General features: G+C 39.7%; 2 protein-coding genes across 8 annotated transcripts in view; both read left to right on the plus strand.

Annotated features, from left to right (window-relative positions):
- Window positions 1-974: 974 nt before the first annotated feature.
- Window positions 975-7,217, plus strand: stub1 (STIP1 homology and U-Box containing protein 1). The gene is made up of 8 exons (XM_077550083.1): window positions 975-1,114; window positions 1,709-1,940; window positions 3,355-3,553; window positions 3,628-3,793; window positions 3,879-3,954; window positions 4,043-4,099; window positions 5,123-5,239; window positions 5,314-7,217. Exons 2-8 carry the CDS (start codon window positions 1,827-1,829, stop codon window positions 5,437-5,439), a joined length of 855 nt encoding a protein of 284 aa, XP_077406209.1. The 5' UTR covers window positions 975-1,114; window positions 1,709-1,826; the 3' UTR covers window positions 5,440-7,217.
- Window positions 7,218-7,518: 301 nt separating this feature from the next.
- The window catches only part of LOC144038030 (C-reactive protein-like), a 37,969-nt gene continuing 29,349 nt past the window's right edge, over window positions 7,519-16,138 (plus strand). For 5 of the 7 annotated variants that reach the window (XM_077550076.1, XM_077550077.1, XM_077550078.1 and 2 more), the window contains exons 1-2: window positions 8,081-8,405; window positions 8,481-8,547. Coding sequence is in view for 1 of the 7 variants with exons in the window: in XM_077550082.1 (XP_077406208.1) it covers window positions 8,403-8,405; window positions 8,481-8,547; window positions 9,261-9,871 (681 nt within the window). In the remaining 6 variants the exon portion in view is untranslated. Of the gene's footprint in view, window positions 8,013-8,080; window positions 8,406-8,480; window positions 8,548-9,260; window positions 10,937-16,138 lie in introns of those variants that run through there. The other 2 variants (XM_077550075.1, XM_077550082.1) reach the window with 2 other exon arrangements.

The following is a 16,138-nucleotide window of genomic DNA, read 5'->3' on the forward strand; positions in this document are numbered from 1 at the left end:
ACACAGCTGGGGACACACACAGCAATGCCCCCCCCCCGTTACACCCTTTACTCCACTCATTTATTTATCAGCATGTTTACTTTAGGGATGTGCACTAATCTTCACGCAAGCCTTTGCAGAGTCTTCACAACCGAGGATGAAAGTGACAATCACTCGCTGGCTAATTCACCCAAGGCTAAATTAGAATGTTCTTTGTATTATAAAGGCCTTAAGAGGGCACAAGGGGTCATCTATGGATTTATCTGTGTGGGCTGCATCTTCTCTGTGGGTGGGATGCTCCTGAAGAAAAGAAAAAAATAGACTCGCTTCTACTTTAATGTCATTGCACATTTCACTCATTTAACAGGAACAAACCATTCATATCAATAGAATAATAGACTTAAGATTCCTCAGTGGACAAGTGAGTAACACATCTGCCTCACAGTACCTATTGACGATTTTATTCAGTCAACTTAACAGGCATATTTTTGGAATGTGGAAGGGAGCTGTATAACAAGAAGAACATCCAAGCATGGGGAGAACATGCAAACCCAACACAGAAAGGCTGGGACTAAGATTCAAACCAAGAAACTCAAAACAGTGAGGCAGATGTGTTAAGTCTTTTTCCAGCTTGCACTCTTGCTGCTGAAAAAAAATGCAAATGTACCCATTATTAGAGTAATATTGGTTATCTGCTCATTTGTAATTTAAAAAATGGACTAGCCTACATGCGTACCATTTAAAATATTAAAATTTTTGAAAAGCAACTCGATCCTGAACCGAATCTAAAATGTACATATAAATGACTATTGAACGCCCTCTTCTGGTGCTACTTTGTACAGCATAGACTGAATAACACTCCTAGTTATTTCTTGTTGATTCTAAAAAAATATATTTCGTTCAAAGATCAACAGAATGCTTATTTTTAATGTAGGCTATGTATGTAAAAGGTACGCATTTAATTTTGATTTAGCACGGGAAATTAAGTATCCATCGCAGCTTCCGTCGATGTAACGCGACGCGTGACGTCAGCATAACAACAACCTGTCATGTTAGCTTCAAGAGCAAGAAATTTAATCCACATTATAAAACCGATCTTTTAGAAACAGTTTGGATGTGAGACGTCTCTCGGAAGGTGAGCGTTTTAACTACCGCTATTTAATAATGAGCCATCCGACGACTGCTACCGTCGACGTCACATGAAAAAAAGAATAATAAAAAAGAAATCACCTAGCGTTCGAGCTAGCGTTTTGATGTTAGCCAAATGCTAAAAGGCTTTTTAACGGCCCGCTGTTCTTTTATATTCCTAACGTCCGACTTCGGTGGCATGAACTGCTCATGGTTCACGGGGTTAATGTTAATAATTGATCTATTAAGAGTCACCTAGTGAATTGCCACGATGGCGTTTATCGGTGTGCTAGGTGGCTAACTAGCGAGCGTCAATTACTCAGCGTAAAGTCAACGCTTTGATAAATGGACGCAAGTGGCAGCATTTCCACTTTCTCCGTGTGTGCGTTTTAAATGTTTGTGGTTTCCAATGACAGTTTGGTGTGTTTTTCTCGCTTTATTGCTGACATCCGTCCAACGAAGAGTTAACACGCCGGCTCTCCCTTCGCTGTCAATCAGCGAAATAACGAGAAAATCCGCTTCATTGCTTTGATGTAAAAGACACGCATTGCAGGATCTGAACTCGCATGCTGTCTTTCGGTGTGTGGTTTTTTTTCGACAGTGTTGGAGATCCAGGCGGGGACGGGGCGTTCTTGACTCTGTCGGTTGAGCCAGCCGAAGAGACGGGGAACAGGATAGGGAAGCAGGGCGAGGCGGGCCCCGCGGAGCCGGTGGAGAAGATGGCCGGCAGCCCGGAGAAAAGTTCCACCGCGCAGGAGCTGAAGGAGCAGGGAAACCGCCTGTTCCTCTGCCGCAAGTATCAGGAGGCTGCGACGTGCTACAGCAAAGCGATTGTGAGTCAATCCCCCCTTGGACACCCTTTTGCATTGGCGACTTTCATAGAGCAACCCGATGCAAAGGTCATTTTGGATTGATGGATGATGTTGTGTTTGCGCCAAACATACAAAAGATTCAGCATTGGCTTCCATCTTCCCACCCCTATCCAATAGACCAGGGGTGCCCAAGTCCGGTCCTCCAGAGTCCCTATCCAGCCTGTTTTTTCATGTTTCCCTCCTGCAGTGCAGCAGAATCTAATGATCAACTAATCAGCAAGCTTTGCAGAAGCCTGATAATGATCTTGGTCATGAATCAGGTGTGTTAGTGGAGGGGCTGTCGAGGACCGAACTTGGGCACCCCTGCAATAGACCAATGTTGACGACGGGAGGTATGAGTTGTATGTAGTAGTAGCCAATACTTGCCAGAAGAAGAAAAAAAAGAGATCACAAATATTTTGTTTGATATTCAAATCACGATGAGTAAAAATGATTATTCATTGAATGATTTTAAAAGTAAATATTAAATCAACTACACACAATTACCATCATATCCCCTTATGTCTTTTCTGTTCAAACCTGCACCTTGAACATTTTATTGCTGAAAACACTGTTCTTTTTGTCAAGTACAAAATGTCCTTGTAAATACCATGCATTTTCCTTCAGTTGCATCCCCGCATACCTTTGCAGCATTGCATCTTTGCATACATTTAAACCATTAATAAACATCTACGTTATCTGTTAATTGTAATTATTATCTTAATTTGTTGTTCAATTTTCACTTTCACCATTTTTTGGGACTTTGTATTGTATTTTGTGGCATATGCGTTTTCTACTATTATCATGTTTTGATGATTGTGACAAGCCGAAATCGAAAACATGATTACATTTCGATTAATTGCCTAGCCTTAGTTTCTTTCGGCCTCTTATATATTCCAATATAGCAATTTACTTAAAATTGCATGAAATAAATTTTCAATTTTTCTCATTTGGACCACAAAATTGTCAAGAATAGCCTCGTAGAACATCTGAATTTAGTTAGGAGTTAATCTAATGTATTTTAAATGGTGGTAAGTACCTGATGACTTTTTGATGACTATTTAACATGTGTTTAAAATACACTGCATAATTCTGAACACACCCCATGTCTTAAAGGGGTTCGTAGAGTTTTGCAACCAAATTTTGTCAATTGTTTAATTTTATGACACCTCGCTAAAACCTTTTATTTCTGTCAATTGAGTTGAATTATTTAAGTCACTTTAATGATAGGAAAAAAATGCAGGGGTGTGTAGACTTTCTATATATCCACTACATATTCAGCCATCCGTAGTCTTAATATGCACATTATTCTTAACTTGCCAAATCATGTCCAAAAGTGCATTTTGCTCTATCCCAATGTCTATTAGTGATGTTTGTTTGATGCGTTGCCTTCCAGAACCGTAACCCCTCCGTGGCTGTGTACTACACCAACCGGGCCCTGTGCCACGTGAAGCTGCAGCAGCACGACAAGGCGCTGTCCGACTGCAAGCACGCCCTGGAGCTGGACACGCAGTCGGTCAAGGCCCACTTCTTCCTGGGTCAGTGTCACCTGGAACTGGAGAACTACGACGAAGCCATCGGGAACCTGCAGAAAGGTCGGAACCGACTTTGAATCCATCCGCCGGTATTGGATTCTAAAATGTGCCGTCCGTTTTTGTATTTTCTGCAGCGTACAATCTGGCAAAAGAACAGAGGCTGAATTTCGGCGACGACATCCCCGGCGCCTTGCGCGTCGCCAAGAAGAAGCGTTGGAACAGCATCGAGGAGAAGCGGATCAACCAGGAGAACGAGCTGCACGCCTACCTGAGCAAACTCATACTAGCAGAGAAGGAACGGTGAGGGCGGCCAGCGAGCAGGCGTGCTGTTTTGTTTCGTTTTCCTCTGAAGAGATGACTAATGCCATGTCACGTTGCACCGCAGACAACTTGAAGACTACAAAGAAAAGCAGGATGACGATCACATTGGCGGCGACGTGGCTAAGATTGCATCCAAACACGTACATTGTGACCTCCATTTTGTCTCTGTGTTCCTTTTTTTTTTTTTTTTTTTTCCTCTCTCCCTGATTTATATTGTGACCCAATCAGGACAAGTACTTGATGGAGATGGATGAGCTTTTCTCTCAAGTGGACGAGAAGAGAAAAGTGAGTATCATCTACACGTCTGATATTCCAAAACCTTTTTTTTTTTAGATATATTTTAATCAATATTTGCAACATCTTTTTCATGTTCCCCAACATTCTCTAAGAGGGGAAGTCAACCCCAACCCCTGGATTATACTTAATAACTCATATTCCACAAATGTAATATTAACTCATTCACTGCCATAAATTAATTTAACTATTTCTATTAGTTTAACATTTTTTCCACTTTTGTTAACAAGAGAATGAAAACCTAGATTTTTTTAATTGTACATTTAGAACAGATATAACATTTGTGATTAATCGTGAGGTCATGCAATTAATTACAATTAAACATTTTAATCGTCTGACGCCCCAATAAAAAAAAAAAATATATATATATTTTTTAATCTTTTCTTTAAAAAAAAAAAAAACTAGTGAAGTCATGCGACTAATTACAAATAAATAAAAAAATTAATCGCCTGACGCCCCTAATTTTAAAATATTTTTTTCTTTTTTAAAAAATCTTTTCTTTAAAAAAATATATATAATAAAAATTAACTAGTGGAGTCTTGCGATTAACTACAATTAAAACATTTAATCGCCTGACACCCCTAATTTTTAATAATCTTTTTTTCTTTTATCTAAAAAAAAGAAAAAGAAAAAAAAGATTATTAAAAATTAGGGGCGTCAGGCAATTACGTTTTTTAATCGTAATTAATCGCATGACTCCACTAGTTAACCCAAAATTAATCACAAATTTTATATCCGTTCTAAATATACACTATTTCTTTTCCTCTAGGTTTTCATACTCTTGTTAACAAAAGTGGAAAAAAATGTTAAACTAATAGAAATAGTTCAAATGATTTTTTGACGTCTATAGCCGTCAATGGCAGTGAACGAGTTAATCAAAATATCATGTTCAGACTAGTGAGGTTACATAACAAATTATTGTCAAGAAATGCTTGACTTCCCCTTTTAAGAGTCAAATGAGTAAGCCTGAAGCATTTTTTTTTTTGTGTGTGCGTTTCTGTCCCGTCCCGACAGAAACGCGAGATTCCAGACTATCTGTGCGGCAAGATCAGTTTTGAGCTGATGAGGGAGCCGTGCATCACACCAAGCGGGATCACCTACGACCGCAAGGACATCGAGGAGCACCTGCAGGTGAGCAAATAATCCATTTGTCAAATAGCGACGATAGCGGAGTCGAACGTCAACTTCTCGTTTCATCCCTTCAGCGAGTGGGCCATTTCGACCCGGTCACTCGAAGCCCCCTGACCCAGGACCAGCTGATCCCCAACCTGGCCATGAAGGAAGTGATCGATGCCTTTATCCAGGAGAACGGCTGGGTGGAGGATTACTAGACGGATCCCGTCACCCGTTTTGTCCATCTCAAGTCTACGCAAGACTTTTGAGAAGATGTCGCCTTGCCTTGTGGACCAGCACAGGGAGGGGAGCTGATGCGGACCCCCCGTAGCCTGTCCCGTGGTCTCTTTGCATCCCAAATTTGTGAGGCTGTGTGCTTGTGGCCTGCTACTCCCTTTAACATCTTTGACAACGTTCATCCTTCCGGGGCCACTCTCTCAGGTCTCGTTCATGTCCTCTGCTCTTATCCATTTCTCGAGTGCCACAATCCCAGGTAAGCGTCCCATGTCGTCATGTGACTGCCAAAAAGAAAGCAAATCACAAGTCTTTATTCTTAACATTTAGCTCTGAAATGGTAACTATGCCAAAACAAAACAAAAACAATTACGTGTGACCACTTTGTATGCAAGTTTACATGAGGACAGTGGAGGAGTTTGTGTGTTTTCAGTTGTCAACTCCACCGCTAGGTGGCGCCACAATCCCTCACCCGCAGCTATGTGTGTTGACATTTTTGGTGAATTCTTCTCCGTTTATTCAATATCCTTGATATCCAGCTCGTAAACCGTGCACTAGCATGCTCTGTCTTCACTAGTGTGACAATTCAGCACACTAATAGATATAGAATAAATGATCAAATGGCTTTTTTTTTTTTCAAACATTTATTAATATCTATCCTAAGGTTCATGTGCTAGCATCCTCATTGTCCTCATTAGTAGGACTACTTTGGCATGACTTACTAGTGAGGCGAGTACACAACTGCAAGTAGAATTTTTATTTTTCTGTTTACACCTCATGCACATCTTTGCCTCCTTCATATGCCAAAGTTGTCCGAGCGTACTTGTATATGGACCTTAAAACTATATGAAGGATATTGAATAAATGCTTAAGCAGCTTACCATAAAGCCATTTGAGCATTTGTCTGACATCCTCGATGTGCACTAGTACTAATACTGAAGCACTAGATTTTCACTAGTGTCGTTTTTATCATATCACTAGTAGTATTGTAGCACACACAAATAGTGTCCAGTTTTGCCTCACTAGTAACATGTTGTCATTCCTGTGCCGGTACTAGTACGTGGACCTCGAGCTCTGGATATCAAGGCTTGCCATCCACTCAAGTACAGACAATTCAGATGAGATGAATGTATGCATTCTGTTTAGTTTTGAGCTGGAAATCTTTTGAAACAGGGCACTTTCTTAAAAATAGAGCAGCCGGGAAGTGGAGAAACGAAGGTGAAAGGCTGCTGGATTTTTTTTTAATTTTCATTTTTAAGTTTTCACATTGCTGAGTATTCCTTCGTAATGCGTGTGAATCAGCTGACGGCGGGTGACACATACACGTGCTTTAAATGGCGTTCATGTCCACAGATGTGTTGTGACGATGTGTTTGATGCCCGCATCGCCCTCCAAGTTTTTTTTTTCCGGGCCCTGATTGTCCTTGCTGTTAATTTGAAGCGTCACCTTGCTGACTTGCAAAAAACAATCACCGGTGGAGAGAGGGGATCTATAAGCCTAAAAGTTGACTTGTGTCGTCCTCCCACTTGTTTAAAATGCTGGAAGCGCATCACCTGTCATGCTTACCTCTGTTTTGCCAGCATTCCCGTCAAACACATAGATAGCGCTTTGAGTTGACTGATCTCCTCGCCGAGTGGTTCACATCAGCGTGCAGAAAGTGTAAATAATTAGCTTGTCTTATTTCTTGACAAAATATGTTGTCTTTGTTTTTCTTGCCATCTTTCAGCTTGAAAATGTATTAAATGTAGATATGTTGATAACATGAAGGCCCCGTTTCTTTTTCTTTCATTCTTTTTTTCATTTTGGAAGTATTTTTCAAGAAATGTTCACCATGTTATGTTACCATGCCAATCCTTGCTCCACATTGCTATTGTGTTTTTGGTATGACTTCAATTCAGAAGGTAAGCGGTTACGACAGCCATACGAGAAAGCAGATGACATGAACCTGTGAATAAATGCCTGTTATTTCAAATATTTGTGTACTCTGCAATTATTTTTTCACTTAAGTTTGGATTCTTGATTGAAGGTCCAAAAACTTCTACATTGTTACTCTGAACACAAAACTTATTACCTTAATATTCAGCTCATTTTGTATTAAGTTATTAGTTGCAGCAAAAAGGGTATCTTAATTACTGTTGTGGTTTTACGCTCTGGATTTAGTGGTAAGTTTGAAGTCTCTTTCGTTTAGCTTAGCCTAGCATGACGATTAAGTCATGAAATCATTGAAACTGACAATCTGAATGGAAATAGAATCACTTGATTTTGTTAAGTTTGACCCCCCTTAGATACAAGCATAAAATCAAGCCTGTAAACATTCAAATGTTGTTTTGCGTTCTAGTTTTAGTGGTAGTTTAGTTTCTAGTCACTGTTACTAGCTTAGCCTAGCATATGGGTTTGTCATTACCTACTAATTCATTCAACCATTGAAACGCAACTCAACTTTATGTATAGTGAACTAAAACACAACTCAAGTTTCTCAGCTAATGAGATGGCAGCAGGGCTTCAAATTTCAAAACAGAAGCACTGTGACATGGCAGTGGCACGTCAAAACCGAAAGGTAAGCAGCGTTTTTTGGCACGGCCGTCATCTTTTTAAACGATGAACAATTAGCGTAGCTTAGGCTAGCATGAATGCAACTAGAGACAAGGCAAAACCGCGGACATTTTGTGTAACAATTTTTGTTTTGTGTTATTCACGCTACTTCAACAACAAAATTTAAGTGTGCTTCACTCTTCCTTCCATTTTTATGTATTGTGGCCCTCACTTGAAAAGGTTTCAACGTCCCTGTTTCAAAACAAGGCCTCAACACACACACATCTGTGAAGAATGTGTGCGAGTGTATCAGTCCCTCACCGAACCCATTGTCTTGGCTGACATCACGGCTGGTACGAGGAGGGCAGAGGACAGAAGGAGGCATGAATTACTTTGACAACAGCACCACAACATCATGGTAAGAGAATTTTTCAACAAGATTTTGTCTCTTGTGACTTCTGCACTGACTACTGTTGTGTGCGTGTGTTTGCAGAATTTCCATATGTTAGCCGTGCTTCTAATTGGCGTGTTTGCCTCGGCCCACTCTTCAACCAGGAAAGGTAAAGTGTCATTATGTTGATTAAAAAAATGTATATGTAAAATGTATACTGACTATTATATTGTTGAGTATGCTTGTGGTTGGGTGGATAATTCATTTTTCTGCTATCAAAACAAGGTCCTGTAGTTATGCTAACATGAACTGTGTAACAAAAAAAAGCTAAATTAGCTCATGCTAACAACTGAAAAATCGTACCTTTTTCAGATTAGACCATTTCAAAAATTTAAATAATAATAAAAATAAGGCTGTTGAAGGAGGGTGCCATGAGATGCAAGCGGCCTGACTTTTTTTTTTGCTTTGAATTGCGAGTAAAAATAATAATTAGATTCACCCTTTATGTCGACAATTAACTTGACTGAACTCACTTCACAATTAACAGCAGTTTGGGAAATAGTGAACAATTCTTCATAAAGTCTTCAATGTGTTTAATGCTACTTCCAGTCAAATTTACTGTCAAACTAAAGATAAAACTAAGAGACTTTCACCTTGCTGCTAGCCAAATGCTAACACATAATGGGAAATGTGATAGTTGCAGTCGGGTTAACAAAATACCCTAAAACGCTTTAAGCAGTGGCTATTTGATCTCGAAAAGACAATAAAAAAAAATAATGGCAGGCCTATATTATTTATTCTTTGTGAAGAACGACTAACACTACTGCACAACGCTCCTTTTGTCGTGCGATTTCCGGTGACAAAATGTCCCATTTGCTCCAGTGGGCCTCGCTAGCAAAGTCCTGGTCTTCCCTTACGAGACGGATTTCAGCTACGTGACGCTGATGCCGATGAAGGATATGGCGCTCAAGGCCTTCACGCTTTGCATGCGCGTGGCCACCGAGCTGCCCGAAGAGCGACAGATCATCCTGTTCGCCTACCGCACGGCCGACTACGACGAGCTGAACGTGTGGCGCGAGAAGGATGGACGCGTTTCGTTTCACATGAGCGGGGACGGCGTTTTCTTTTTCCTTCCCCCGTTGGGCACCTTTCGCACCAGCCTCTGCCTGACATGGGAATCCGTCGTCGGCCTCACCGCTTTTTGGGTGGACGGGAAACGCAGCGCCTATCAAGTGTACAAACCCGGACACAGCATCCGTCCCGAAGGCACCGTCCTCCTGGGGCAGGACCCTGACAAACATCTCGGGGGCTTGGAGGCCTTGCAGAGTTTCGTGGGGGAGATGACTGATTTGAATATGTGGGACTACGTCCTCTCCCAGAGCACGATTCAAGCCTGGCATTACGGACATAAGGTCCCCAAAGGCAACATCTTTGACTGGGCCACTGTTGATTATGAGCTTAATGGCAATGTCATGGTGGTGGATGATGACTGACTCTTTGTGGGATCCCGGGGAGGGAACCGTGACATCTACGTTGGAACACCTCTGATATGTGTCGTAGCATTACTTATATTTAATCTTACTTTAAATTAGGGCCCCTATGTCGAACTGGGGTTGATGAGCAGTATCTTGAGGGGAAAAATGCATACAAAAAAATGTATAGTACATATGGGGAACAACTTAAGTAATGATGATCTTGTCTAAATTTAAGGTATTTATGTACCTTCTGCTATGTGGAGGATGATTTAATTGTACTGCATGTCACTTTATGTTGCTGGTATCGATAGATTTTAAAAACACAGGCCAGGCGATTATGGAAAAAAAAAAAAATTACAATTATTCATTGATTTCAAAACTTCGAATTTACTCTATAACCAAAACTTTACTTTAAATATGACTCGAAATAACAAAATAATTACTAAAAAGTAAAATCAAATGAAAAAAATTCCTGCTGTGCTCACCTTAGCCTCTTAGGGGCAGTGTGGTGCCGTGCATGAAGAGCGATATACACTTGCGTTAAGATAAAAATAATAGAAGAAGAAAGTCATGTTTAAACTTTATTGACAAAACTTTGTTTTTCACACAGTAGGAAGAATATTGTCTAGCGTCAGGCCGAAACCTCGTAAGTCACAATTTGGTAAAGTTTCTATTTTATCCAAAATCAATACTATTGATCAGTCTAATCGTGTGGGTATTATTTTATATGAATAATTGTTATTTGAAGGAATATCACTCCTGAAACCGAATGCTAATTTTCTATTGGCCTGCAATGGGACTGTTAGCATTAGCACTAGCGATATTTATAAAACAAATTGTCTAGTATTGAAATGAACAATGTGTGTAATTATTTTTTGTTGTGTGTTTAGTTTTACAATTAACTTTAACTGGATTGTTAATGTCATTAAATGGCTTAAAGTAGTCTGGTGGAGGTAAGAATAACAATCTTAGCAACATTTACAAGAGTCTCTAAATCTCCAGCAAACTGGACCTAAGCATCAACTAAAACTGTTAAATGTGCCACTTAAAAAAAATAATAATAAAGGGATGGTCCTACCATGACTTTTGTGTTTTTTAGGCTGTTCATTCAGTAACTATACACAATCGTCAGTGTCATGAGCTACACAATCGACCTTTTTGTCTGTACTGATATCATGCTCCCCTTGATTAGCAGAATCAGCAGCATTCAAAATGTTTTGGCTGCGTTTTGTAAATTTTGACTGGGCTGCTGGATGGATATTATGATTGTGATGTCTGACACTTGACTTGAAAGCAAATTCTGTTCACTTATTCTCTGTATTGAGGACCATTTTTATTAGGTTTCACATCAGAGTTAGGGAAACTACGGCCCGTTGGCTACAATGGGCCCGCTACGGTCTTAAATCTGGCCCACCAAGTATTTTTATGAGTTCTATATTCGTGACATTAATTTAGACGGTGATTTATTTTTGTGTATCTTGTTCCGTTATTTATCAATTTTATCAAACGTTTGTCAGACGAGGCTTTATTTATATAGCACATTTCATACACAAGATAACTTGGTATTTCCAAAAACATTTAAAGGCAAAAAATGTAAAACATTTTGAAAATCTGAAGATTTTAAGGCATTTAAAACCAAAGTAAAGAAATACTGTAATTTACTAAAATAACTATAGAATAAAAAAGTGCAGTCCAAGAACATGATTTCGCAGAAATGGATTATATACTCTAAAAACAGTTGGGTCAAAAGTAACCCATTTATGGTTAAAAAATGGACCACTTTGTGTCAATTTGACCCAATTTTTTGGGTTGTATTATACAAAATGACCCAATTTCTGAACACAAATAAAGGATCTGACAAATATTTTAGTTGTTTTACACAAAAAGACCCATTTCTTGACTCAAAGTTGGGCCAAATTGACCCAAGTAGAAGATCGGTCCATTTTTGACCCATAGTTGGGTTATTTTTGACCCAACTGTTTTTAAAGTGTAGAAATGCTCTAAAAGATCTTAGGCATAGGTATGAGGGGAGGCATAGTTTTAACCTTTTACAAGCACAATACGTTTAAAATTTAGGTAGTGTAAAATATGTTTTTTTTTATGATATTGGTTGATAAATTGCAGCAATTAATCATTTTAACTCTTTGACTGCCAGACGTTTTCAGAAAAGGGATGCCGTGGGTGCCAGCCGATTTTAAGCATTTTGACTGATCTTTCAAGGTCCATAGAAAATTATGTGTTTGGACTATGGAAACACACATACTACCAAATGAAAGATTGGACTATCATCTTTCATCAGAAAAAAAAAGTTTGTTTCTACCTTATTCCGTTTTTCAGTAATCAACAATAGAAAATAATTAGTTTCACCTCTGTTTTGAAACAAACGTCTTTTAACGTCTTTGGCACTCCTCCATAGGATTTTACTAAACGTTATTTAACGTTTTTGGCAGTCAGAGTTAAAAATTGCATTATTTTTAATATTAGATTTATTTGTTGCATTAATTTAGCCATTATCCCCCCCCCCCCCCCAAAAAAAAATGGTTCATCGAAATCTATTCATTTGGATTCATTTATCATATGAAATAATAATTGATTATTGTAAATAATGAAGTAAAAAAAATGTTTATGTACTTTGAATACATTAAATTCAAAAGTTATTAGCAAAATCTGGGCAGCACGGTGGCTGACTGGTTAGCACGTCCGCCTCCCAGTGCAGAGGACGTGAGATCGAGTCCGGGCTTCGGCCTTCCTGGGTGGAGTTTGCATGTTCTCCCCGTGCTTGCGTGGGTTTTCACCGGGTACTCCGGTTTCCTCCCACATTCCAAAAACATGCATGGCAGGTTAATTGAACACTCCAAATTGTCCCTAGGTGTGAATGTGAGTGTGGTTGTTCGTCTCTGTGTGCCCTGCGATTGGCTGGCAACCAGTTCAGGGTGTACCCCGCCTACTGCCCGAAGCCAGCTGGGATAGGCTCCAGCACCCCCGCGACCCTAGTGAGGAAAAGCGGCCAAGAAAATGGATGGATGGATGGATTAGCAAAATCTACTATTTTTATATGTACACATTTTTTGGTTTTTAAAACTGAACTATTATTAAAATAATTGTGCATAGATAAGAAAAAATATTAGTAGTTTATTTTTGTAATTAGTAAAGTAATAGTCATAGATTAATTGTGAACACATTTCATATAATTTAAATTGTCCAAATTTTACAGAAATTTTTTCCACTTTTCAATTTTTTTTTTTTTAGCCTCATCTATGACTTGGGCCATCTGTTTTAATCAAACAAAAATCCAACAACACAAAAGTTACCCCAACTATGTTGTTGACGATGTCCTTGGTGACTTTCTTCTTTCCACCATCTCACCAAAGCAGAACTTTTCAAGTCGCTCCACCTGACTTGAGGCCAGGCCATGCGATCGTCATCAGCACATTCCAAAAACACACCATAAGAAGGATTCGTTACATGTAACTATCAGAAATGAAATCATATGGCGCCGCTTGCCTCCCAAAGACTCAGCTCAGGGTCAGATGTTCTCCATCCGAGTGTAAGTTGCAGCGCGCCTTCTCCATTGGCGTCCATGGCTCCTTGCACTCATTATCCCGGCCTGCGCTGAAGCCTCGTGACCTCCTTGCAGAGACCACGGAGAAGTTTCTGGCGCACGGCCCAGGCTCCCTTGAGGGTGAGAAAGTGCCGTGTTCCCAGTGTGTGTGCGCGCGTGTGCCGTCGGCGCCGTGGCTGCTGCTAAATAAGGAGAAGGCAGGGCCAATGAGTTGTGACTGCGGGTCAGCAGCCAAATGTTCCACCTTCCTGGATGTTGCAATGCATCAATCGCGGTGCCCACTCACTGTGTGGTAACACCTTTATGGACCATCTGGTGGACCGGGCCTGGCATCTTGGCTTGCATACACACACGCATGCCTTTTATGCATTTCCGCCACAAAAGGGATGCTAATCGTCAGACGTGGAGGTGAAAAAAAGCAAATTTTTCTGTAGAACAGAACTATCTGCTGAAAAATGCACCTTTCCACATATTTTGTACGCTTTTTGTAAAGCCCTTAACACATTCCCTCCCAGCCATTTTCACTGAAGCAATCCCCTTCGCTCCTGGCAGTTTTACTAGACGTTGACTGATTTTGCAAGGCCCACAGAATATTGTTATAAAAATATGGCACTTGCCTAAAGAAAGATTAGATTTAGTCTCTTCTTTCATTAGAAAAAAAAAAGTATCTTTGCATCTGTTTCCATTTTGCAGAAATTAGCATTAGATTATAGCTGTTTCATCGATATTCACATTCCTAGTGAAAACACTGGCAAAAAAAGCTTGTTGCAACATGGCCCTTGTTCTCTTATTTAAGCCACTTCTTCATGTCAGAAGCTGCATCAAAGCCTTCAGTATGCTCTTGCATTTAAAACAAAAACGTATAAATACGTTTTTTGGGAGTGAAGGACATTAAAAAAAATGTGTTTACACGTTTGTGGGTTTGAATGAGCTAAAATGGTGTCCAAACGCCTTTCTCTTTCTAAGATGCTATTGTAGTGTAGCCATAGCAGGAAAAGCCTATTAGAACAGTTTAACTTTTATTTGGGGTTAATCCGAGGCATTTGAAATTGAAGTGCCAGGTGTTTGCTAACTCTTTTTTAACAAGTTTGTTTAACATTTAGAAGAGGGTATGCACACTTCTGCAACCACATTATCTCAGTTGTTTATCTTTAGTTCCCTTAATTCAGTTGGGTTGTAGAGGTTGTAGGTGCCATTACGAGTTGAAAAGCTGTTGAAAATATTCAAACATGGGTGTGTAGACTTTTTATATCCACTGTACAAACCTTTTTGGGTGGGTGCCAATTAAAAAAAATCCACATTTCACTGAATCAAAAATTGTAAGAAAATGGTTTATAGGAAAGTAGTAATTTCTATTGGTTGGGAAACAGTGACATACATGCTAGCATCACCTGATGTACTATTTCGTAATAAAATAAAATGCAAGGTATTTATTTTCAAGTGGATGAGTTTGAAATATTAAAGTGCTTAGGGATCATATTTTGGAATATATTTAAAGTTTTAAATAAAAAAAAAATTGGGAGGTAGTGTCTACTGCGTGAATGATATTTAACAGAAATGTTCTGTACCACATTGTTTTTTAAACAAGTATTTACTGTTTGTGTACTTACCAAGTACCAATACCTCTAGTCCTTTTGGTATACTATATACATTTTTATTTAATACAATGACAAAAAATGTGAACAAAGATGATGATTCACTGATGTGTCAAACTGCTGCAGTATAGCATCAACTACCTCAGTGAAAGACTTACTCAATGAAATATATATTTTTTGCCTTAAGTATTAGTGTCTGGTATCGGTACTCGCCCATCCCTAATATTGAGCATTGCTGTAGCTTGAATTTGGCCTTTTTAGAGGGAACAATACTTTTGTGTTAGGTAGTTGAGATAAGTGGCCATATAAAAAAAATCTTCCTCGTGCGTCTTCTGTGGCGTGTTTTGTCCAAGTGAGCAAACAGTTGCAGGCCCCCCTCAACCTCGAACCCCCACCCCAGCCCGCACTGATCTGCATATTGGGCCCACGGTGCTCCGAGGTGCCGCTGACTCGGGTGCGTGCGGAGCTGGTGAAATGTCTTCCACGCGAGAGGAGCTAGACGGGAGCAGCGCGTGAGTCGGGCGAGGGGGAGACAGAAGGCGGACCGTTCTGGATTCCTTCGAGCAACTCCAAATAGATTTCCAGGCAAAACATATTTGCATACGGCAAGACAGTGCTACGAGCTATCCCGGCGAACTGAGGCGTGTGTGCACTGAACAGATGGATAATGTTTTTAGAGCTTTCTTGCAGAAATTTCAGCCCATTAAATTGAGAGCTTGGGCATTATTCAGCCGGCGTTTGTTCACGGACATGACAAAGAGGCGAGCGGATCAAGCTGCTCTCGTTAATCACACATCGTTCCCGGTAGACCAGGCCCGGCCGGGCGGCTTTTCAGCTCAAGGGCTAACTTTGATTTAGACAGATGGGCCAGGTCAGTCGGAGATGAGATTGAAAAAAATTAAAAAAGTATGTACATTTTGTCAAATGGTTGCTTTAAAGAATGAAATGGGAATCCATGATCATTACTAAATTGTGTATTTAATGTCAATATTATTATTCAACCAGTTGTTGTTTTAAATAAAATGATCATTCTTGCTTATTTTTAAATTGTATTGCTTGTAGTTATCATCATCATTAGTAATAACCAAAATAACTATATACTATAACATTATGTATGTCTGTGTATAT

Source organism: Vanacampus margaritifer, chromosome 18 (genome assembly GCF_051991255.1).
Source record: "Vanacampus margaritifer isolate UIUO_Vmar chromosome 18, RoL_Vmar_1.0, whole genome shotgun sequence".
NCBI lineage: Eukaryota > Metazoa > Chordata > Actinopteri > Syngnathiformes > Syngnathidae > Vanacampus > Vanacampus margaritifer.